General features: G+C 48.3%; 1 protein-coding gene across 4 annotated transcripts in view; it reads right to left on the bottom strand.

Annotated features, from left to right (window-relative positions):
- Positions 1-23,028, bottom strand: part of LOC149361226 (uncharacterized) — a 196,506-nt gene that overhangs the window by 32,412 nt on the left and 141,066 nt on the right. For all 4 annotated transcript variants that reach the window (XM_089572636.1, XM_089572635.1, XM_089572638.1 and 1 more), the window contains 4 exons: positions 21,185-21,263; positions 11,892-12,055; positions 7,073-7,260; positions 4,728-4,890 (listed from right to left, as the gene is read on the bottom strand). In XM_089572636.1, coding sequence (XP_089428762.1) covers positions 4,728-4,890; positions 7,073-7,260; positions 11,892-12,055; positions 21,185-21,263 — 594 coding nt within the window. The remainder of the gene's footprint in view (positions 1-4,727; positions 4,891-7,072; positions 7,261-11,891; positions 12,056-21,184; positions 21,264-23,028) is intronic.

The following is a 23,028-nucleotide window of genomic DNA, read 5'->3' as shown; positions in this document are numbered from 1 at the left end:
ATTGCAAAGGAAAATGGAAATCTTCAACGACTTCAAGAGTGGTCGCTTTACCAAAACAGTGCTTGCGATGAAGTACGCTCTCCCCAAGAGCACCCTGACAAGAATACTTCAGGACAAGAAGAAGCTGCGGCAGGAGGCCTTTGAGCAGGATAAGAAAAGACTGTGAGTGGTCAGCCGTGAAGATTTGGAAAACTGTCGGCAGATAAGGGCAGGGCAAGATAACCGCTGGTCCTTAAGGGTAATGGAGTGGATTCCAAGAGAAGGCAAGCGTAGCAGGGGGCGGCAGAAAGTTAGGTGGGCGGATGAGATTAAAGGTGCAGTGAAGAGGAATCTGAACTCGTCTTTTTGCCGCGGGAACTCGATCTACACGTTCCGAGCATTCTTAGAAACTTCGATTTACTGCCCAGTGTGGCCGATTTCCCTAATTAAATCGGATTAACGTCCTGCCTTTTTTTTTTTTTTAGTTCTCCGAGTACGGTGGGCAGAGTCGACCAACGCGTGGAGTGCCTTGCAGCCAGCTCCGTGGCGGCTTGCCGCTCTGCCATTGGCGGAGTAATGCGTAGTAATCCGTAGTAGCAAATAGTCCACGTGCATTTTTATTCCTGCAGGCTTATTTTGTGGTTATATTACCTGCGAATGAAACCATTTATTCATGGAAACCTAAAAAACAAAATAAAGCGAAAGCAAAGCCTCCACAGGGCTGGCTGAAAGGCACTCCACGCGTTGGCTGACTCCGCCCGCCGTACGCAGAGAATTAAAAAACAAAAAGGCAGGAGCTGGACGTTAATCCGATTTAATTAGGGGAATTGGCCACACAGGACAATAAGTCGCAGTTTCTAAGAATGCTCGGAACGTGTAGATCGAGTTCCCGCGCGGCAAAAAGACGAGTTCAGATTCCTCTTCCCTGCCCCTTTAAGCAAGAAGTGGACAGGGTTATTTGGAGAGACATGGGAGAGGCCTCTGCCCCGCAGTGGGCGAACAGCCGCAGCACTGTTACGTTTCCAATGTGTTCTATGGTAAAATAAACCGCGTATAACAATGCTGTCACACTAGATGGTCGGTTAAAACAATTAAATGTAGTCATTTGGAGCCAACCCTAGAAGAAAAAAAAAAACGGAAACGCTGTGACCAAGCCAGCCAAGCCACGCTTACGGCTGGTCCTGCTGGTCCTGCAAGCCCATCAGATTTCCCCGTGGAGCACAGCAATGGAGGACAGTCCATCAGGAAGCGTGGCACAAATGCCGCAGAAGAGGAAGCGAACAACAATGCCGTTGGAAGTGAAGTGGAGCATTGGGAGAGAGCACAAAGGCGGCGAAGAAGTGCGCAACTTGGTACGCAAGTACGGCCTGTCACTGCCAACGGTTTCGATTATTATCCGCAATGCACTCAAGATGACTGAAAACCAATGCCATGATAGAGCTGGCCATGCTATGAATGACGGCTGGAAAAGGATTTAGCATGGTGACTACAAAGACGTGGAAGACGCACTGTATCAATGGTTCCTTAGCACACGTGCGATGAACTTGCTGATTAGTGACCTGATTTTAGCAGAGAAGGCGAAGCACTTCACGTATCTCCTTCAAAACACCGATTTCTAGCCTGGTGGTGGCTGGATTCAGTGGTTCGAGGAGAGGCACGGGATCGTCTACAAGGCAGTCGTGTGCGAGGCAGGGTCGCTTGATGTTGACGCTAGTCCGAAGTGATTGGAAGAAACACAGCTGTGCATCCACGAAGCATATGTGGACCGGGACTCATACAATGGTGACGAGACCAGACTATTCTTCCAAATCCTTCCGTCGAAGAAGTATGCACTCAAAGGTGATCCCCCTAAGAGCAACAAGCGGAGTAAATTGTGGGTGACCGTTTTCTTTTGTGTGAATATGGATAGCAGCGACAAGAGCGCCGCCTGCGTCAACGGAAAATCTAGGAATCTCTGCTGTTTCCACAGTTCCGCGAGGATTTGGTTCGCTACTATCATAACAAGAAAGCCTGGATGATGCGTGAACTTTTCCGCGAGTGGCTGTAAGTTCAACCACAGCGCAAAGGCAGGAAGGTGGCGTCGGTTCTCAACAACTTTACAGCACACCAAAGAGCCGAGCTGCCGCACGCGGAAATTTTTTTCCTCCCTCCGAACACGACTGCAGGCTTGCAACCCATGGATACAGGCGTGACTCTGTGCTTCAAGGCACTGCATCGCCGTTGTGTGTTGAACAGGCTTGCTCTTAACCTGGATATGGCAGTCCGAGAATGCCAACCTATGGCAGACTAAGATTTCCTTCCTGATGGCTGTTCAATTCATTTCTGGAGCAGAAGTCAGCTCCTCCACCACAATGAACTGCTTCCGAAAAGCAGGCTTCGCCGGGGATACCAGTGATGTGGAGGGTCGCAAAGCTCCTGCCGATGCAGTGATTACAGAACTTTGGTCTCCGATGTGCAGTGATGACGGTGATGTGGAGGTGCTTGAAGAATTCTTGCATGCCGACGATGCAGTCGCGACAAAGAACTGACTGACGAGGCGATCGTTGCAGCAGCCATCGGCGCGGAAGACGATGAAAACCGAGATGATGAAGACGAACCAGAACCAGTGCAAGTTGTGTCTGATCAGGAGGCCTTAAAAATGATCGAGTCCCTGCGGGACTTCATTTTTGCAAAAAAAAAAAAAACCTTTCACTCGGATATGTTCAGCAGTTGGATGCCCCGCAGAAAGGCATCAGCAAGATTGCTGTGAGGCTGTGGCTAGAGTTCCGTCTAGACGGAACTACAATTTGCGCTCAAGTTCCGTCCAGACGGAACTGCATGAAGCGATGGGGTTCCGTCCAGACGGAACTTTATCTGACACCATACAGTTCCGTCCAGCATTATCTGCCACAAGTGTTATGTCAAAACGGAATTAAAGCTGGCGTTAGGGATTGGGAAACCAGTTTGCTTGCAGACTTTTGCATGTCCATTTAAAAAAGTCACAAACCTGTTCCTCCTAATGTGTGACAGGATATTCTGCTGCATCATTTTATTTCCAAGCAGTCAGTGAGAAATGGCAATAGTACGAGCTTTGGCTTGGGTTTGTTGGTGCGTTTGCATAATGCTTGTTGATCGTTTGTGTACGTCTTAAACTTTTTCGTGCTGCGTCATCTTGCAGCACAAACAGCGACAGGGTTTCACATCACTTCGCGAAGAGTTTCTGCACTCTTCTTCTAAAGGTGTCATTTTCCCGATCCTGCATGCATGCACGGAAGTTATACCTTCGAGGATGTAACTAAACGCAGTACGCGGACAGATATTTTGGTGCCATATACATGCGTAGAGAGACCATCTGAATTCAGCTTTGTCAACTGGTTGTTCCAAAGGCAAAAAATGCAGCGTACGCCATGACGCTTCACACAGTTTTAGCTACACGTACGGGACGCAAACTGTGTAGATCTGCCATAGAACCTAAAAAATGCGCTAGCATGTTGTGCCGCGCCATCTAGTACAGATAAAGAAAACTAATTTTGTTTAGTAACCACCGCGCGCTCGATTCAGGTGGCCGTGGTTTAGTCGAGCTGCTTGGAGCGTAGCTAGGCCAAGCCACAGTGCGGGCGGCAAATACTTTCCCCCTTTCTTCTGACAAACGGTGAGCGATTTCATTCCACCAAACAGTATGTTGCATGTTACCTTCAAAGGGATTGCATTCCTTCATGTCCCGCAGCATATTTAAATCATCGCTTTTCGAGAAGCGAAGGCACCGCTGGTGTCCCACTCATGTTGACGACGTGTCTGTATGGAGCCAAAACGTACACCGTTTTGCTTTTCCCGCTGACTGTTCCGAGGGTCTCGCGATATCTCGCGAGACCGTCGGCACACTCGTTGCTATGACGACCACAAACGCTTCTTCGTCTGGCTTAGGAGCTGCTGGAACGGATTTCTATCTGGTAAACAAAAGCTAGTTCTCACCTAAAACTTCATGCGAGAGCAAGAATGGACGAACTGAAGGCAAATACAGCAGTTTACAGCACGATACCACGTCGAGGGATTAGCGACGAAGCTGTTATCGTTGCAAAGCGGGCGGGCAGGGCGCCACCATCTTGCCAACGCCACGTACGCAAGCAACGTGAAGACCGCAACGCAAAGATTCACATACGTCCGTGCAACCCACGCAGACACTTCACGTTCTGCGCATGCACACTGGTGACACGTAAGCGCTCTACTTACGTGAAGCTTCTACGTACATGAAACTAAAACTGTCTATTGTAGGGACGGAACTCTAGCTGCAGTAAATATTCCGTCTGGACGGAACTGCAGCAGCAGCAAATGTTCCGTCTGGATGGAACACTAGACACTCCGTTACTGTGAAGCAGTCAAAGCTCACCGATTACGGGTTTGTTTGAGCAAAGAAGCAAGAAGTGCAAGCTACTTTGCCCTCATTAAATGCTCTTAAGCTTTCATGTGTTCTGCATAATCCCGTTATAACAATTATATTTGTGTGGCACTTCAGTATTGTTATAAGTGGGTTTGACTGTCGTACCTAATGAAGCTTACTCTTCAACATGACAATCAACTGCAAATTAGATTTAAGGACAGGAGAGTTTCAGTTAATGAGGCTCCACTACGCTATGCAGCCGGTGATGGTGCACAGCTTAACCCGCAGAATGCCCTTCGTGCAGCTATCTCTGCACAAAAAAAAAAGAAAGAGAAAAGGGCCACTTGAGGGGTGTGGCAGTGGACCGTGCCGAGCCAAAGGAAGGGCGCACCTCCGAGTCCAGCTGCAGATGGGATGCGGCGAACAGGACGCTGGTCTTGAGGAAGGCCTGCAGCTTGGCCGACAGCTGTGCCAGGGCCTGCCCACTGCTGGCCCCAGCCTCCACCGTGGGCCGCTGGGACTCCAGCTGAGACTCCAGCTGGGAGAGGCGCAGGCTGAAGAAACAAAGCCCACTCACATGAATGCAAAAGAGACGGGCAGGCGGAGTTCACGGTAACACCAGCAGCAGTGGTTATCACCACCAGCAGGCTAACTACGCCCACTGTCCAGACAGTGGGCATAGTTAGCCAGCCTAACTATGTCTCTCAAATTAACCATTCTACACCAGCTGTGGCCACTTTGCCCCCGCAAACTTCCTGATGTCGTCCACCCACCTGACTTTCTTCCCACACCGCTAGACTTGCTTGTTCATGGAATTCACTCCGTTACCCTCAATGGCCATCAGTTATATTGCTTTGACCATACATGCCCTGGTCGTTGCTTCTTGATTTCCGCTAGGATATCCATCCACTCAGCTGTCAGCTGTCTTCCTTGCTTTTAACCTTGCTTCTGTCATTTCACTTTCAATAGCTCACTGCACTGTCTTTATAGCGGAAGCCAACAGTCCCACACAGGAACAGGCTTCAAAATGCATGCACAGAGGAGCTTCCGGGCACTGCCCACGAATGGCTCACAGGGGTGTGGATTGTCATCATCATGATCATCATGGTTGCCAACTTCTACCCTCCTCAGAGATCTCCCACTACCCATATCAGCATCGGCATCACCAACTTCAGCTTTTAGTGACTTTAAACTAAAAGTGCGTTGTCTTTTGTGTGCTGTCATGACGAGCATCTCCGTTTCCCTTCCCTTGCATGCACTGTCTTCAGTTTGATTTCAAGCCTTCTTGTGAGCCACAAAGTATCGCCCCAAGGCAGCACTGGTGCAATACAACTGTCGTGCACTTTCTTCTTAAAGGTTACCACTAAGTGGGAAATCGTGACCTGTCAAATGCTGTCTACCCCATTTTCCAAGTTACTTCCCCCTCTTGGTCCACTCCTGACGTCCCTGCTTGTTCTAGACAGATGTATGCCCTAGCCACTCTTAAAAGTCTTGCTGCCTATCGTATCTCTCCCCCAGAGCTTCCCCCATTCGAAATGTTTCATTTCGAGCTGGAGTGGCTGCCAATGCTTCAGCTTACGCACCATCCTTCCTTGCCACTGCAGGAATGCTGCCATCATAACCACTGTATTCTAACAGTTTTTCCTCACATCCGTTTCCAGCCAGCAACGAAATTTCGTTACATTGAAAGTGCTGAAAAATAACTTCGTTATATTGAAGCTAAAAATACATGGTGCCCTATGGACACGAAGTTATGAAAACTGGAATCATTCGTTACATCGAAGATTTCATTACATTGAAGTTCGTAACATCGATGTTTAACTGTACCTGTGGTCAGCTGCGCACCACTTTTGCTCCCTGCAGTACACAGGCATGCACACACACGCAGCGACCATTTCCTACAATGGCAAGTCATATTCTGGTGAACATAGCAATAAAAATACAGCAAGACAGCAATGAGGAAAACTAAACATTCGCCATTCTCAATGCCTACTCTTGAGCACTGGATGAAAGCTCAGAGCAGTTTCTTGGTTCGTCCTCAGTGTAAGAGGTGCACTGAAGAGGAATCTGAACTCGTCTTTTTGCCACGGGAACTCGACCAACACGTTACCAGCATTCTTAGAAACTTCCATTTATTGCCCTGTGCAGCCTATTTCCCTAATTAAATCGGATCAACCTCCGGCTCCCGGCTTTTTTTTTTTTAATTTCCCGCATATGGTGGAAGTAGTCGACCAACGCACGGAGTGCCTTTCAGGCAGTCGCATGGCGATTTTGCTTTCGTTTTTTATTTTGTTTCTTTTAGGTTTCTGTGAATAAATAGGTCTAGTCAGAGACTACATAGCTGCAAATTAGGCCCATAGAAAAAAAAAAAAACATGTGGACTCTTTGCTTTCGCCAATCACTACATATCGCTCCGCCAATGGCAGAGCGGCAAGCCGGCAGGGGTCTGGGTGAAAGGTTGGTCGACTCCTCCCACAGTCTGTGGGGAATTAAAAAAAAAAAAAAGGAGGGAGCCGGGGAGGTTTAATTGCATTTAAATTAGAGAAATCGGCCGCACAGGGCAATAATTCGAGGTTTGCAGGGACGCTGGGAACGTGTAGATCAAGTCGCGGCGGCAAAAATATGAGTTCAGATTCTTCTTCAGTGCAGTTGTAATGTCCGTCGCTAGTCGTGCACTATGCTCGTCAAGAGAGAGCCCACTGGAGCGAAACGCGGCAGACAGAAGGGGTCACCCACTTCTTCTGCTGGCACTTGGCGAACAGCTTGGCGCAGCGCTGGTACAGGACCCGGGAGGTCTCCAGGGCCGCCTCGAGCAGCCCTCGCAGGCGCCTCATCTCAGCCTCCGACTCCACCTGAGCCTCGGCCAGGGTGGCTCGCTCCGCCTGCAGGAACTCACAGCCTTCGCGCGCCTCTCCCAGCTGAACCTGCACGCGCACACCTCACACATCACTGCACATCGGAACAAACACACGGCTCTTCAACAGCACCACACCCATTACCAGTAAGGGTGAGCGAAGATCATCATTTATCATCATTTATTTTCTCTTAACCCTTTTAGGCGCTCTGTACACAATTGTGTAAGCGGCAAACTTACATCTTTTTCTGAGAAACTGGAGCACTTAACAGTGATTTCAGTATTTCAGTCAAATTGAGCACCCTTCTTGTTGCAAATAAGTTGCTTTTTTGTACCACGTAGCGAATGCAGTAAGTAATATTTCGCATAAGAGTGAGCTAGGTAGAGCTTTGTCCGCCGTTTTTGTGCAGAGAGATTTTGCCGCGAGTGAAAACGTCGATTGTTTTTGCTCAGTTTCGAGCGTAATGTGAATCTTCGAAACACAAAGCAATTCCATGATCCCTAGGCTCTTTACCTGACACACAAGAACATTTCGATGTTACTATTTCTAACAAATCTGACACTTTGTACGGAATTCTCCACATCATTGTAAAAATTTACCTGCTGGTCTTTCACGTTTGAAAACTAACAAATTCCCTTTCTTGAGGCCTGAATATACTACTTAGGCGAAACAATGATTTATTTCAGTCAAAACAAAAAAAAATGGCGCCTGAAAGGGTTAAGGACCCCTAGGCCGGGCATTACATAAGGGGGGAGCAAAAAAAAAATGAAATCACAAACAATAGGAACTTTTGGAATACAGTCGAACCCGGATATATCGAATTCGAAGGGGATCGGAAAATAGTTCGATATAGCGAAAATTCGATATACAGATATAGGCTAAAACTGCACTCCCGATCATAACAAATTGTGGCTTACCGTTTGGAACAGCCGCGAATCACATAGTATGGGCGCGCAATGTGAAAGCGCTTTATTTCGCGGAAAAAAAATCACTAATTTTAGGCTGCTTTTTCCCCTGGGAAACGAAGTTCAAAACACTGGCCTCGATCTTCTCGAGACTGTCCAGGTGCGAGAGCACAGTGCCTTCCATTTCGCCGCAACAGCGCCGAATCAGGCTAACGCTGACGCCAGTTCAGTGGCTGCGCACGGACGCGTTTCTTCGACAACACAGTTGCCCTCGTCATCGCTGGAGTCGGCGTCTTGAACGCCAGCTACCGCTTGAACTTCGCTGTCAGCGTTAAAGTCCTCAACAGTCACTTCGGACGGAACGGCGCCGAGAAAATTGGACAAGTCGCGAAACGCGTCGTCCAAGCACTCATCGTCATCTAAATCTTCCGGACATTCATCTCCGGCCACTTGCCAAAACAGCTGGCTACTGGGGCCTGCTTCACGTCGCGCGTTGAAACACAGGCATATACACAAAAAAAAAACACGCGAGGCGCAGATGGAGCGATAAGAGCGAAGCCTATGCGAGCGGCAGTCAACCCGGCAGCGAAGGAACGACAGAGGGAAAAGAAAGAGCAGGGAGAAAGATCGGCGCTCTGGGCTTCGTTTTTTTTTTTTTTTCTGAGCTCTCTCTTTTCCCCAGACCCACGATGTGCCCACGAGCGACCGTTTTCTCTCTCTCTCTTTCCCCAAGAAGCGTGGTCGCCGAGCGTCTCCATGCGGCGCTCTCTTCGCTGATCTCCAATGGCCTTGACGGAACACACGCCGGCGGTACAGGAGGAGAGGAGGAGCGGGAAAGCTCGCGCCGGTGGGGCGCAAAAACGGGGAACAAAAAAAAAAAAAGGGCCCTGCGCCTGCTGACTGCGGAAATGTTCTCCGCTGAGGCGGCTGAGGACCGGACAGGAATGTCTTTGGGGAAAGCGCACCTTCCAGGGGCGCGGCGCGGCGTTCGATATATCCAATGTCCGGCGAAAATGGAATTCGATATACAACGCAACTGTCCTATACTTTTACATAGTATTTTCAAGGGGGTAATCTGTGTGTTCGATATAGCCAATAATTCGAAATATGCGGGTTCGATATATCCGGGTTCGACTGTATAACATTAAAGAAGGCAAAATAATTGTTAAAAGAGCATTACAAAATGAAAAAGGGAACAGTCACAGGTACACTGTGGACATCACGGTATATCAAGAGGTGGAAAACGGGAACACTGATTTGCAGACAAGGGTTCAACAATTTGAGAAAAAAAAAAAATGTAACATGTGCATGTGGTCCTCACAAGTGTCAAGCATTACACTGTAAGTGCACTAAGAAAAAAGATAAGATAAAAGCGGGGTTCTGAATTTATTTCGATCGCGCTCAGTCGCAACTGCTTCAGGCAGCTCATTCCACTGTTCAATGGCGGATGGCAGGAAGGATTCTTGAAAGGCATTGGTACATTCAAAACTTCAATTCAACGTCTACTGTGGTTCCGCCATTCGAAGTACCCAAACCTCCCCTCAAGTCAAAATTTCCTGGCTACCTGAACCCACTGCCGAACATCACCGAGGCGACTCCAAATGACGCACGCAAGTTGTAGCATCTGACGTCTGTCAAATTCTTCCCCTTGGTTTCTGCCCACAGAGTCGACATCCCGCGTCCAACAAAAGCGCAAGTGCACGAATGCTGGGGTTAATATAAAATCAGTGCACTGACGATCACCGACAGCTGCTGTGCTGCTACAGCTGCTCGCTCACGGATCGCCAAGCAACAAGAAGCACCACACGGCACATCCGGGTTAGTAACACAAAGCCACTGGCAGAGAACGCAAGCTAGTGCAAGATCTTCGACCATCTTCAGTCCCTACGAGAAGGCACGCGGTGTGCATGGAAACAGGACTGCAGGAGAACGGGAGTACAGGCAAAGCTGCAGCCAGCGTGTGTGTGTTGTTCTCCAGTGACCCCTTTCATTCCACACAATTCTTGCCTATTATCAGAATCTATAAACTGCGCAACTTAAGCCACTGAGGACAAGAAGATTATGCCTGGATAGCGCGCGACTTTCTGTTTTTATTTGATTAGCATGGAATCAGGGACAAGTCTGAATGGCACCACAGGTGTCGCTCATCATTGGCTTGCTGAGTTCAACCACGACATACCAAAAAAAAAATACGAGCTCATGGTCATGCTTGGCAACATAGTGATGCACCAAGTGTTGCCTTCCATGACTGTGGTAATAATGCTGTGGCCGCCATCGAATGCGAAGTGCAAGATCCATCCACTGGATGTGAACGCTTAAACCACGCCTTAAATTTGAAAATAGTGAGCTTTTTTTTTTTCAACTCTCTGCTTTCCACCTTAAGGTGCCCTTAACTTAGGTTTATTGACTGACCTTTTTTGCGGAAACCTGAGTGCGCACTTTTATAATGAATACAGCGAACGAATTTCCACGCAAAATGAGAGTTAAAACGAGGTTGGACTGTATGCAGCATCAGGCTCCCGTTCAAAGGAGAAACCAAGATTGGTGACAACAGTCACGACGTCACTCGCTGAGCTGTGAAACGAAAACGATTGAAACAAGTTAAATTGTGATTATGAGAACGCAACGCGACTCAAACATCATTACAACCCACGAGAATGCTGAAGTAAATCAGTTGTGTTGAAAGAAAATTGGGGTAACTACCCATGACCCTTCGGTAGCAAGTCAGACAGGCTACCCCCCAGGCCACTCAGGCACTTTAGTGCGACTTGGTTGAAGAGAGACCTTGAGTGTCTAGTGGCGTTTCACATGAGGTCCGTTCGATTATCCTGCACTCCCTGCACGAGTTCTGTGAAGTACCGCGGCAGTGCCGCAAGCGTGCAGCGCCAGTTCATTCAGTTCAGGTGCAGCTTGGCACTGGCTGCTTCCAAAACGAATGGTCGAGTGCAGGCCTGGTCGTCTGCTAGCCTAGGCGTCGCCACCAAATTGCAGCCAGTAGCGTGGCGCCCATATATCAACGGCCGCCAACGTCCCGAGCCGCATGACGAATCTTCAAACAGTACATCGCAGCGAAGCACTGCCATGCATCAGCCTCGATGCAGCCTCGCGGCAGCTAAGCGAACCGCACGTCTGTTCTTTTACTGAACACTATCGACTGAGCTGTGCGCGCGCCGACTTACATGTTAAGCGATTGCTGCCACAACGTGCATCATGCTGCGTGCCCGTCTTTACCTTTTAGTTAACATAACTGGCTTCGACTACTGTTATAGTACTATTAGTCCAAAGGAAAGACGCCGGTACAGGTCCGTCAAAGAGCACGGTGGTCGAGAGATGCAAGGTACGTGCCAGCGAGGGCCACCGTTCCCACCTCCGTCGCCGCCTTCTCGGGTGGCAAGTCACGTTCCATAAGAGTCGGACCCGTGCGGGGCACCGTTCTCATCGACGAGTGGAATAATTTGAGTATCTCCGCCGTTTATCGCAAAGCGCAAGCCATCGTCGCGCAAGCCGTCGTCTGCTTCCATGGCGGCTGCAGCTGCACCGTTTCGGCACCGACCGCTGAGGAGGTGCACAGTTTTGCTGAACTAGACCTGCACAACGTCTGCACTTTTTTGAAACGAATGGCGTCGTGCAGACGGCGCCATTTTGCACCGCTTAAACGAATGGCAAAGTGCAGCACCGCGAGAACCAGTTCACGTAGTGCAGGTGAATCGAACGGACCTATGGTGTACTATGCCGCCCGATGTATGCTAATTCATCAAAGCAGGTTCCCTTGCGGATGAATGTCGCACTGCCCACCTGCAGGTCGTGGAGGCGTGCACGCAGGCCCTCGTGGGTGGCCCGCTGTGCCTCCATCTGCAGCTGGTAGTCATGCAGGGCATCCCGGCAGGCCGCCACCTCCCTCTCGCTCTGCGCCAGGGCCTCTGCAAGCCGGTCGCAGCGGCCTCGTGCACGGGACAGCTCTGTGAATGCAGGAGAGAAGAGAGACAGAACTGAAGTTCTTTGGCTGCCAAAGATGTCCTCAAGATGTCAGCAAAGGTGTGGCAAAGACGTTGCAAGAAGAAGCAAGAGGTCATCAAGACAGCTTGAAACGTCTTGACCATGCACTGCTGGAACATGTTGTGCAGCAGCACTGAAAGCAGGGCAGTGCGTCAAACTGCCTAACCTTCTCCATTAAGGGGAGACAGAACTGAAGTTCTTTTGCTGGCAAAGATGTCCTCAAGATGTCAGCAAAGGTGTGGCAAAGACGTTGCAAGAAGAAGCAAGAGGCACAATTCTGCACCTTTGAGCAAATTTTCATTTAAATCCAGCGTGTATTTGTGCCATAATGTCGACTTTAAAAAGTGTACTTTCCAAAAGCGCCCTTTAAATTGGGGACAAACAGCGCTAATTTCAACTGCGTGCCGTGCGAAAACAAAAAGCCGCACCTATGCCATCTTGGTATTGTTTGAAAGCTCGCATGTCTCGCTTCCCACCCTCTCTCGGCCAGCCACCATGTGCCAGCACAGTAAAATAAAACAAGCGCGAAGTTTTCTTCAACGAGCGTTCTTATTGGCCAGTAAAGGCACGTGACCCGAATCGCAACATCTGATAGGCTTAGGCCGGTTGCCCTGGCATGAGAGCTGCGCATGCCGCCATTTTGAGAGAGTCCCCACTACGGGACGGAACTATGCCTGGGGGACTGAAGAAGCACCATCCGGTGTACATGTTTGGCCGGAGACGAAGGAAAACAAAGAAGAAAGTCGGAAAAGCGCCGACGAGGAGCAACTGCAAACGAGGAGTCACCCAATAGCCACGGAGAAGCAAACAATGCTTCGCTGGACGACGCATCGCTGAACAGAGCGCCCATCCCTTTTGCGGATTGTCAACCGCCTGATAGCCGTGGAGAAGCAGAAAATATTTCGCTGGACAGTGCACCTAACGTGCCTGCGGACGCCAGACTCGCCGACCGCTGCACGGAGAGGCAACCGCCCGGCTGCCGCGGAGAACCAGACAGTTCGTAGCTGGAAGTTGCATTGCTGGACAGCGCACCCAACGTGTCTGCAGTCTCCGGCTGAGTGAGAATTGACTCGAAAACTGACAGCGACGTAAGGCAGGCAAGCGTTCGTGAAAAGGCTACACTCGAGCGGCTTGTGTCGATGGCAGCAACAACGCGAAAGATGGAGCCATTCACGGAACGCAGCGGCGCAACAGCATCGGTCACAGGCAGACGTAAGGCAACGTTGACTGCCATCGACATGCGTGCGATAAACTCCCTCCTTGACATTTTGCGCTGCCAGACTTGTCAAGGACGCGTGGAGATGCTGACAGGAGATCGCGAATACGGACCCGCAGTGAAACAGATGCTCATCTGCGAGTGGTGCGGAGAGATAGTGTCTGAGTGGAGCTCGCAACGGGTACAGGGAGAAAAGAAATTGAACCCATTTGAAATTAATATCCTTGCCGAGCGTGCGATGCTCAAAACACGCAGTGGCCAGACAGCCATGAATGACACTTTTGCAGCGATGGGCCTGTCTGGCTGAGGTCTCCACAACACGACGTTTCAGCGGCATTTGAAAAAAACTCTGAACCCTGGTGCGACGCGTGCAGATGAGGCTGTTATGGTGCAGTGCGCAGAAAAAGTGGTTGCATTTTATGAAAACTTGTGTTTTGGACACAAAGGCAACATTGCTGTGTGCTTTGATGGCACCTGGAGAACGCGGGGGCCATTCTTCGCATATAGGAGTAGTTGCAGTGGCGGAGCTATTTACTGGCTACATCCTGGACTACGTCGTGCTGTCGAACCTGACTCTGATGAGTATGATGAGTGCATGAATTCCCATCAGTGCCAGAGGAACACTGATTGCAAATCTGGTCAAATGGAAGCTGAAGCTGCATTGATCTTGTTTCAGTGGTCTTAAGAATGCAACAAAGTAAAGTACACAACCATGCTGTGTGATGGTGACAGCCGCACTTTTAATGCTATCAAGGATGCAAAGGTGTACGGCTTCGCAGGTGTAGAAAAAGAAGACTACATCAATCACATACAAAAACATATGGGTGCAGCGCTTCAAAACCTGCTCCAGAAGCACAAAAGTGAAGGCATGCGTGGACTTGGCAGGAAGGGGAGGCTCACAGCAGACCGCATCAACAGGCTGAGTGCCTATTATGGTCGAGCACTCAAGTCTCACTGTGGTGATGTTGACGCCATGCAGAGAGCGGTAACGGCAACTTACCACCATGTTACGTCAACCGACAGCTGTTGTGCCCACAGCCTGTGTGCCCAAGTGCCAAGGATTCTAGGTGCCGCCATAATGTGGCAACAGCAAAAGGTGAGCCACAACCAAAGCACAAGTATAACTTGCCAGTGGATGTGGCAAAGGCGCTTTTGCCTGTCTATGAGCGCTTGGCAGATAGAAAGCTGCTGGAGAGGTGCAAGCGAGGGAGAACCCAAAACTCCAATGAATCGTTCCACTCGGTCATCTGGAGTATGATTTCCAAAGAGCAGCATTTCTCCCTTGTTGCTGTGGAAGCAGCCATTGCAGAAGCAGTGCTATGCTTCAGTGCTGGAAATGAATATGCAGCAACAGCCATTCTTCAACAAATGAATGTGAATGTAACAGACTCCGGCTCAAAAAGAGCCAAAGAAAAAGACTTGCGTCGCGCCACTGCTTGCAGGAAGAAACGGACATTATCACTGGGCCTCCAGACGATGGCAAAAAAAAGAAGCACCCAGATTATTCCCCAGGCGCATTCTTGTAATTTGAGGAGCTTTTGTTTTCATAAAGGCGCTTGAAACCGTTTTTCTTCGTTTTCTCAAACACACTAGCAGTTTTGGAGTGGACATATCTCTGCTTGTAGTTGTGCTAGCACATTAATTTTTTTATTTCCTGAAAACAGAAATTCTTACTGTTAAGACTAATTTCACAGCACATATTGGTTAGTAACATTTTTAAAAAAGATACTTTCTATAAGACAGGTACGGGAACTTTTGCTGCAATGGGTTTGGCAACCCCTAGCATTGGACCTAATTGGCCTAGGAGACTCATTCTTGTTTTACTACATTCTTTAGATGCTAAATGTTAATTCGGTATGCTAAATTTTGTCATGGCATCACTTGTTTAGGAAATTATGCAACTCCAAATGAGAAACATAAAATTGTAAATATTTTGAAAACTATTTGGTGTATGGAAAAAATACATGCAGATTTAGAATCAGCGCATAAAACTTCATAAACTCTTTCGTTACCACGCCACTGTGCTTCGATCACCGGTGATCGAAAAATTCGAAGCGCTACGGCAGCGCGACCGCGGCCGCTACGGACTTGCTGAGTCATTCGGTTTATTGTTCACACATTAAACTTCAACTTCCTGTTTAGTTTATATTTTTGCCAAAAAGCGGCAATTTTTGAGACGTGCTTGAAGTTGGGTGTGCGGCGTCGGGCGCTCCGAACAAGCTGTCATCATCGGGAATGGAGCTCGCTCGAAAAAACCCCGTTCCACTCAATTCCGCTGCGTTTGCACCACATATTTTTGATGTATCGATTAGCACGGACCCTGACGACGATGCTGTATCGTCAGGTATTGTTTCGAAGCCCAAACTGGGCAACGAGAGCCCAGAACGCTCGCCTGTGCGTTCAGATTCCTCGTTCCGGTCTGTTTGTGCGAACCGAAGCTCCCCATTGTAGCCGTTACGGTGATGTGGCGCCATCTAAGTTGTTCTCCAGAGACTACAGTTTCAGTTTCTGCGTAGAGAGCAATTTTCCCACGACGCGTGAATTTTTTAAACGCCCTTGAAGCGGAGGGTACGGCGCGGACGCTCCGTGCATGGCGTCGGGCACGCAGACGGTGCGCGCTCGGAAAAACCTTGCTGCGCGCAATTCTACTGCGTTGACTGCAATTATTATCTATGCTACGAGTAGTAGAGTCTCTGGTGACAATGTTGCATTGTCGGATTTTGGTTCAGACGCTGTAACTGCGCAAACCAATCCCGGAACGTTGGCCTGATAGTTTCGCTTTCTTTTTCCTGTCCGCTTGTGCGGGCGCATCTGGTTTGTTGTTCAGACGGTTAGTTCCATTTTCGGCCTAGTTCGTAATTTCCCCGCCAGTCGTGCATTTTTGAAGTGCCCTTGGAGCATAGGCTTATTGCGACATAATACGCGGTGAGGATGGCGTCGCGTCGAGGTCGGGCCCTTCGCGCGCTCGGAAGAGTCCCGCTGCACGTGATTCTCTAGCTTCTGCAGCTGATTTTCAAGATCCTCCGAGCAGCAGTGACTCGGACAAAGATGTTGTAACGTCGGATTTCGATTCTGCAGCTACATCGCAGCTATACTTATCGCATACTATATATCGCAATATCACACCTATACTTGTTGTGTTTTATATTTTTTTTTTGAATTTTAGACGTAAATTAAATAATTTTTGATTTGTATTTTTGAAACCACGCTTACCAAGCTTTCGTTCGGCACATAACATTACACTGCCAATTTTTTTTTTGTTGGACTGTAAAAATCATATAAAGGGCACTCTCAAACGAGCCTTTTCAAGAGGCATGAAGAAAAAAAATTCTAGCTGGAAAACTATTCAAGTTATAATTTTCAAACTTTAATGCCATGTTTTAGAAAGAATTTGAATTGTTTTGTAGTTTCTAGAATTTTTTTAGTACAAGTGTTTGGAAAGTTATTGTCATATAAACACAAAACTTTTCTTCTTTTTTACTTTTTGTTGTGTTTACTGATTTTTTTCACAGCATTTCAAGCAGAATATGTGTTCAAATAAATTTCATTATAAAGCGCATTCTATCTGAATTATTGTTATGCATTTTATATAATTTTATCTATCACAACTTTTCTTTAAAAAAATTTTGTCTGAGACATGTGAAAAATGGTCGTTTTTCCCGTGGTAAGGAAAGAGTTAAACATGGTAGTTTCATTGCAATCGATCCAAAAATTAAAATAATTGTTTAAACAGGGGTGTCCCCTCTTAAGAAAGTTGCACACTTAAAAACAGGCAGCATTGGGTGCTTAAGAGTGCACATTTTGAATTCACTGCAACATACTTCCTGCTCTCGATATACAGCAGGACCTCTTCAATATGCTCCCACTTTGTCTGACATCCCAGTGAATGCAGTAAAAAATAAGGAGCAATAAGAATGACTCAGCCATTCGAGTTTTTCTTGCGAATAATATGTACTTGGCTAACATGATTTCGTGGCAACAATGATCAAAGTCTCGACAAATTCGATTGCACAATACGTTTAGCCACCAACCGCAGATGTGCAAAGGGGAAGCCGAACATGGGGGCACGCAAAGAGCTCAAGCGCAGCGGCAGTCACATGCTGCAGTGGTGCCTAAATGTGGTGCCTAAAATGTGGTGCCTAAATGTGGTGCCTAAATGTGGCGCCTAAATGTGGCACCTAAATGTGGCGCCTGTGGTGCCTAAATGCAAAGGGGCAAAGCATTAAAAAAAATGACAACAATCCATTAATATTGGGTTTACGCAAACATTCAATAATTTCACATACAGTGGAGACTACTTACAATGTAACCGCTTATCGTCCATGACCGGATATAATGTGGCTTTTGTCAGCCACCAGTCTGCCTCTCATAGAACTAACATAAAGCCATACCACTTATTATGCGGTTGCGCGAAGCAAAATACCGGTTACATTGCGGTTTTGAAATCCACTCGATGACAGCACAGAACAGCAAGTGCACTTCCCTGCGCAGCACAACACACCACATCATGTGTTAAGGGCACGACACAAGTGCAAATACCGTGTGCGCGTGCCATTCGCTTCCTGTCTCAGCCTCCATGCATTGCTTCTGTCTTGCACAAGATTACCTCACAGCTAGCAACACTTTTCTCCTCTGTCCTTCTTGCGCTTTCCTCCTTACCATGCAACCGGCAAAACCATGGTTTCCTTGCCATGACCCCCCTTACCTTCACTCGCACTCATTTCACTCCCTCCACTCTTTTCGTAAAAGAGCAAGCAGGAATGCTCCTTGTGGTTGTGTCGTTGTTCTTTGTCCGTGGTAAGTTTAGCGTGTTGTTATCAGTGGTGCCTCTTTGATTGCGCACAGTTGGTCTCTGGCCAATTCAAACCGGTCAAAACGCCGCCGCTGGTGGCCCAGTGGTTACAGCGCTCGACTGCTGGCCCGAAAGACGTGGGTTCGATCCCAGCCACGGCGGTTGAATTTCTTTGGAGAAATTCTAGAGGCCCGTTACTGTGCGATGTCAGTGCATGTTAAAGAACCCCAGGTGGTCGAAATTTCCGGAGCCCTCCACTACGGCGTCTCTCATAGCCTTAGTCGCTTTGGGATGTTAAACCCCATAAACCAAACCAAACCAAGTCGGTCAAACCGGTCGACAACCAGCCTTTGCACCTGCACTAGTTCGGGCGTGGATGGCGCGACTGCAGAGGCTATCCGACCCCCCTTGCGGAACATGCGCAGATAAGATCATATGCAGTTCCGTGGCAGCAGTCACACTAATTTCTGCGGTCGTGCTATGTGCGGTATGCAAAAACCAATACAAGCGTGCGGCAGACTTAGCGCATTGCTTTTTGTTCAGAGATAAAAAATCACTTTTGAAAGTGAAGCTACCCATGTAGCGTGCATTCTGACCTGGAAAGGATATGGTTTCGGTTATAGTGCGCTACACAAGGCACATGGAGATGGGTGCCCATTTCCGGCAAATGATGCACAGGGCTGGGCACGGCTGGGCAAAAAATAAAACCTTAACGGCGTACAAGCAGAATGGAAAAACCACATGACACGTGACAGAAATCAAGGCAATATAGCTTCCAGAACATGAAGAAAACGGCTTAGAATAGACAGAGGTCCAACTGCAAAGTTACCCGAGACGCAAAACAATGGAAAGAGAAAAAAAAGCTGTCTGTGTGAGGAGAGATGCGCACTTGGTCTTCATTCTCTCCTGCAGCAATCCACGCCAGCAATGTTCTGGCACAAGTCTATGCAGGGTTTCTTAGTACTATGGTCACTAGACCTGCCATGTACAGCACAATGTAGTTGAGCTATTAGTGATTGGTCGCCGCAGTTGTGCTTTTGTAGCGGCAATGCCTCCTATATTATTTTAGTGTCCAGTAGAAGAAAAAAAAAATATAGAGCAGCACCAAAACAGGGTTTTCCGCCGCTCATCATGTGCTTGCCCAAACCATCAGCACGCGAGGTAATGTCTGTAGTAAAAGCTCGTTAATACAACCCCCCTTAATTCACAAATCTGCATCACTTTAATTGCCAGTGCAATCCCAGCCAACGCCTGTGCCAGTCTATGGCATCGGGCATTCGCCGATTGGGATGTATGGGTCTCATGCCACTTATTTGAACAGGTTCCGGAAGGAAAGCCGCATGCAGGTACAGTAAAAACTCGTTTATTCGAACTTCACGAGACTGGGAAAAAAGTTTGAATTATCCGATGTTCGAATTATTGAATGGCTTCAAAAAAACTGAAAAGAACCATTTGCATTACGGTATATGTACCCTATTTACTCGCATAATGAACCCACTCACCAATTTTTACCTAAGAATTTGGAAAAAAAAAAAAAAAGTACTCCCTCCGTTTGTTTTACACCCTCCCAGCCCACAACATCACAGTCCACAACACATTTCTTGGCAGTGCGCCGTGACGCTGTGATCAGACCAGAGTGTTTTTTACCTTTTGACGTTAGCTCCAGCAGGGGGGGAAGTGAACTTGGCAGAGTGCCAGTGCTTGTCAGTATGTCTGCCTTATCGTGCCATGGACCACTGGGGTGGACGCCGTCTATACTGCCACTCAATCATTGGAACGCGCAATAGAACACCTTTTGCAGCGAACGATGCTAAAAGCCCTAAAAGCTGGCGTCATGATCATGGCTGACCGCGTACTTCCGTTCGCAACTGATGGGTGGAAGGATGGACGACACTCGCAAAGAAAAAAAAGTTTTCCGCACGTAATTTCTAGTGCCCGTCAGAAGTCATAGCCTTTCATGGGTGTTGGCTGGGACCGCACCGACAGTACTTATCTATATTTCCAAATTAACAGGGCTCGAATTGAGTATTTAGTTGCAAGTTCCAGAGGTTGCGCAGAAAAGAGGGTAGGCAGCCGCCAGCACAGCCGCCAAGCCCTTATCCGCCAGTGCTGCCGGACGCCGTGCCGGTGATGGCACCGTTTAGGCTTTACCCACTCTTCCACGGTTTTACCTGGTTCCATCTTCTGTCCTCGTTTAGGACATGCACAGCCTCTATCTACATGGTGTTTTTTTTTGTTTTGTTTTTCTGGCCACATGCTGTGTGCCAAGCCGCCCAGATGCAGTGGCACATAGTTCAAATTATCCGTAGCAGAACCAACTCGCTTTCGAATTAATGGGCTTTTTTAGCTTTGCCGGACCAAGTAGTGTAGTTCGAATTATCCGAAAATTCGAATGAACAAGCTTTCACTTATCACCGGCATGGCAAGCAATTGTCAAAATAGCCTTCCTGGCACCTGAATTTTCATGCTGCAAAGTTCCGCACACCTGTTACGTGCGCACAAAGGCAGGCGCCTTTGTGCAGGTACCATACTGAGTATGGTACAGAACCAAAAGCAGATGATCTGCTATACCAAAAGCACCCGATCACTCCGCAGCTTTTTAGGAAAAAAAATTTACCACAACGAAAGTGGTTCTTGTCAGTTTTTTCGGGGTCACTTGATAATCCGAACATTTTTTTCTGCTCCCCTGAAGTCCGAATCAACAAGCTTTTATTCTACACGCATTAAAACTGAGCATGTCAATCCACTCGACACAATGTCATGACGGGATAACTTTTAGATAAGGACTTCTCTTGTCACTGAAAATGTCACGTGGACATGGACTTTACCTAATTCGATGTGGGTTCAGACATGGCACAGATCCAGAGACTGATGCCCTAAAAATTCATCAATCCAGATAGACCTGTTGCATCCAGTGGAGTCAGCTGCGCTTAACCCTGTACACCTCCTCATCCGACTCAGACAGGGTGACTGAAGGGGGGCAACAACAGCACTTTTGCACCGATGCATTCGCAATCTAGGCACACATTTGGTGCATCCATGTGCGTGGATGCTGAGCCAGTCGTGTCCACTGCGTGCACCCACCAGTGTCCCTCTTCTCGAGCTGGGACAGCAGGTCCACCACCACCTCTGCCGAGTCGTCACCACTGTCCCTGCCCAGAACCTGCACACAAGGGTTGCACACACACACACGCATCAAGAGCAGGGCGATTACCCCATTCGATGCACGCCCCACCCTTTGCACCAGTCAATTCACCGCAGTCTCAGTTAGGCAAGCTGATTCCAAGGTTATCCTGCACAACAGAAGGTTTAACATTTGCCCCACCACATAAGCCACAAACATTCCGAAGGCTGCCCAATCATTACTGCCTCATCTTCTATGATTTGCGGACGCATTTCTTTCGCTAAATATTTGATTCCAAATGAAACCTAGCAACGTATTCACGAATGGTTATTCGTTCGGAGATTACAATATCAATGCAATTCAGCATGTGCACACTGGATGCATCAAGAGATTGAGACTCCAGGAAAAAAAAAATTACCAGGCTTAGCTTGGTTAAGCCAAGAATGCGTTGCATATTGCGCGGTCTTTTTGCGCGAAGTATTGCTTGGTGGCACTCGATTTTCTCAGCACCTTTTCCTCCGTGACGTATGGATGGATGGATGGATGGATGGATGGATGGATAGGAGCGCCCCCTTTGAAACGGGGTGGTGGCAACCGCCACCATGCTCAGCCGTTCTATTTCTTCTCATCTTTTTTTTCTTTCTTTTTTTTTTCTTTTTTCCTCTCTTTTTTTGTTTTCTTTTTTTTATGTTGTTTGGTGATACGGGTCATCACCAAACAACGTGGCGTCACGTCACGCGGTTTGGTGGCTGCCCGGCCGCGCCCAAGGGCTGAACTGAGTGATTGCAATATGCTACGCGTAAAAACTTGTGAGAGCTTCCCATCAGCACCAATCTGAGACTGTGCAGCCTTACAGAACACTCGCGGTGGTCAAAGTAGGAAACAGTGTTGTGCAAGTCGCCTCAGAAATGCTGAAAAAAATCCAGCACTGTGGGGGGTCTTTCTTATCACGAGGACTTCCACACTGACTGCGCACACAAGAACGAGCATGCTTCTGCCACCTGCGTTGAGCAAGATTGTGGTGCTGCTGCTTGAGACTGAACCTAACACGCACACTGTGCTGAATGGAGTGCACCACTCGTATCCGCGCTGAGCGGTGCAGTCTCCCAATGATTACCGTATATACTCGTGTAAAGGCCGCACTTTTTATCCGCGGTTCTCACGGGGTGCGGCCCTTACGTGGAACCGGCGTTCTTCCGCTAAAAATTTCTGCTTCAGCACAGCCCCGATTACGCATCCGTTATTTACGTGGCCATACCCATTTTTATGACGAATTATCGAAGACACGACGAATCCTTTGAATACACAATGCATTAAAATTGTAGATAGTGCTCGCGCGATCTGCGCTACTACCACCCGCAGCAAGACAGGTTGTTAGCGGTTGCTTGATCACCGTATTACTTTACTGGAAAAGTTCACCTGATCCCAAGTTAAGATCCACGTAAGGTGCGGCACTTGTGACGGCTTGGAGCGGTGCGTCACCACCCAAAAACGCACCACTCGCGTTTTCTTGCACGGTGAGCCACACCCAACAGGCCTGCACCTCATCCTCACTTTTGCACAGCATAATGTTTTGTCAATCTTTTCTGGTGCAAACGCCGAGCGAGCTAGCGTCGATGACGGACCGCGTGTGTGGGGCTCCAGGCCGAGCATGGCGCACAGGATGACGCGTTCGTGGTTGTAACGATTTTTACGCGGCCAAAATTATCGCGCATTTCATTTCATTTATTGATCCCTTAAAGGCCCGAAGGCATTACATAAGGGGGGGCATATTGGTTTCCAACGGCGATGATGGGAACATGCA

Source organism: Amblyomma mixtum, chromosome 2 (genome assembly GCF_055824585.1).
Source record: "Amblyomma mixtum isolate Tamu chromosome 2, ASM5582458v1, whole genome shotgun sequence".
NCBI classification, from domain to species: Eukaryota; Metazoa; Arthropoda; class Arachnida; order Ixodida; family Ixodidae; genus Amblyomma; species Amblyomma mixtum.
Note: the sequence above shows the minus strand (reverse complement) of the source record. Positions and strands in the feature narration are given on the sequence as shown.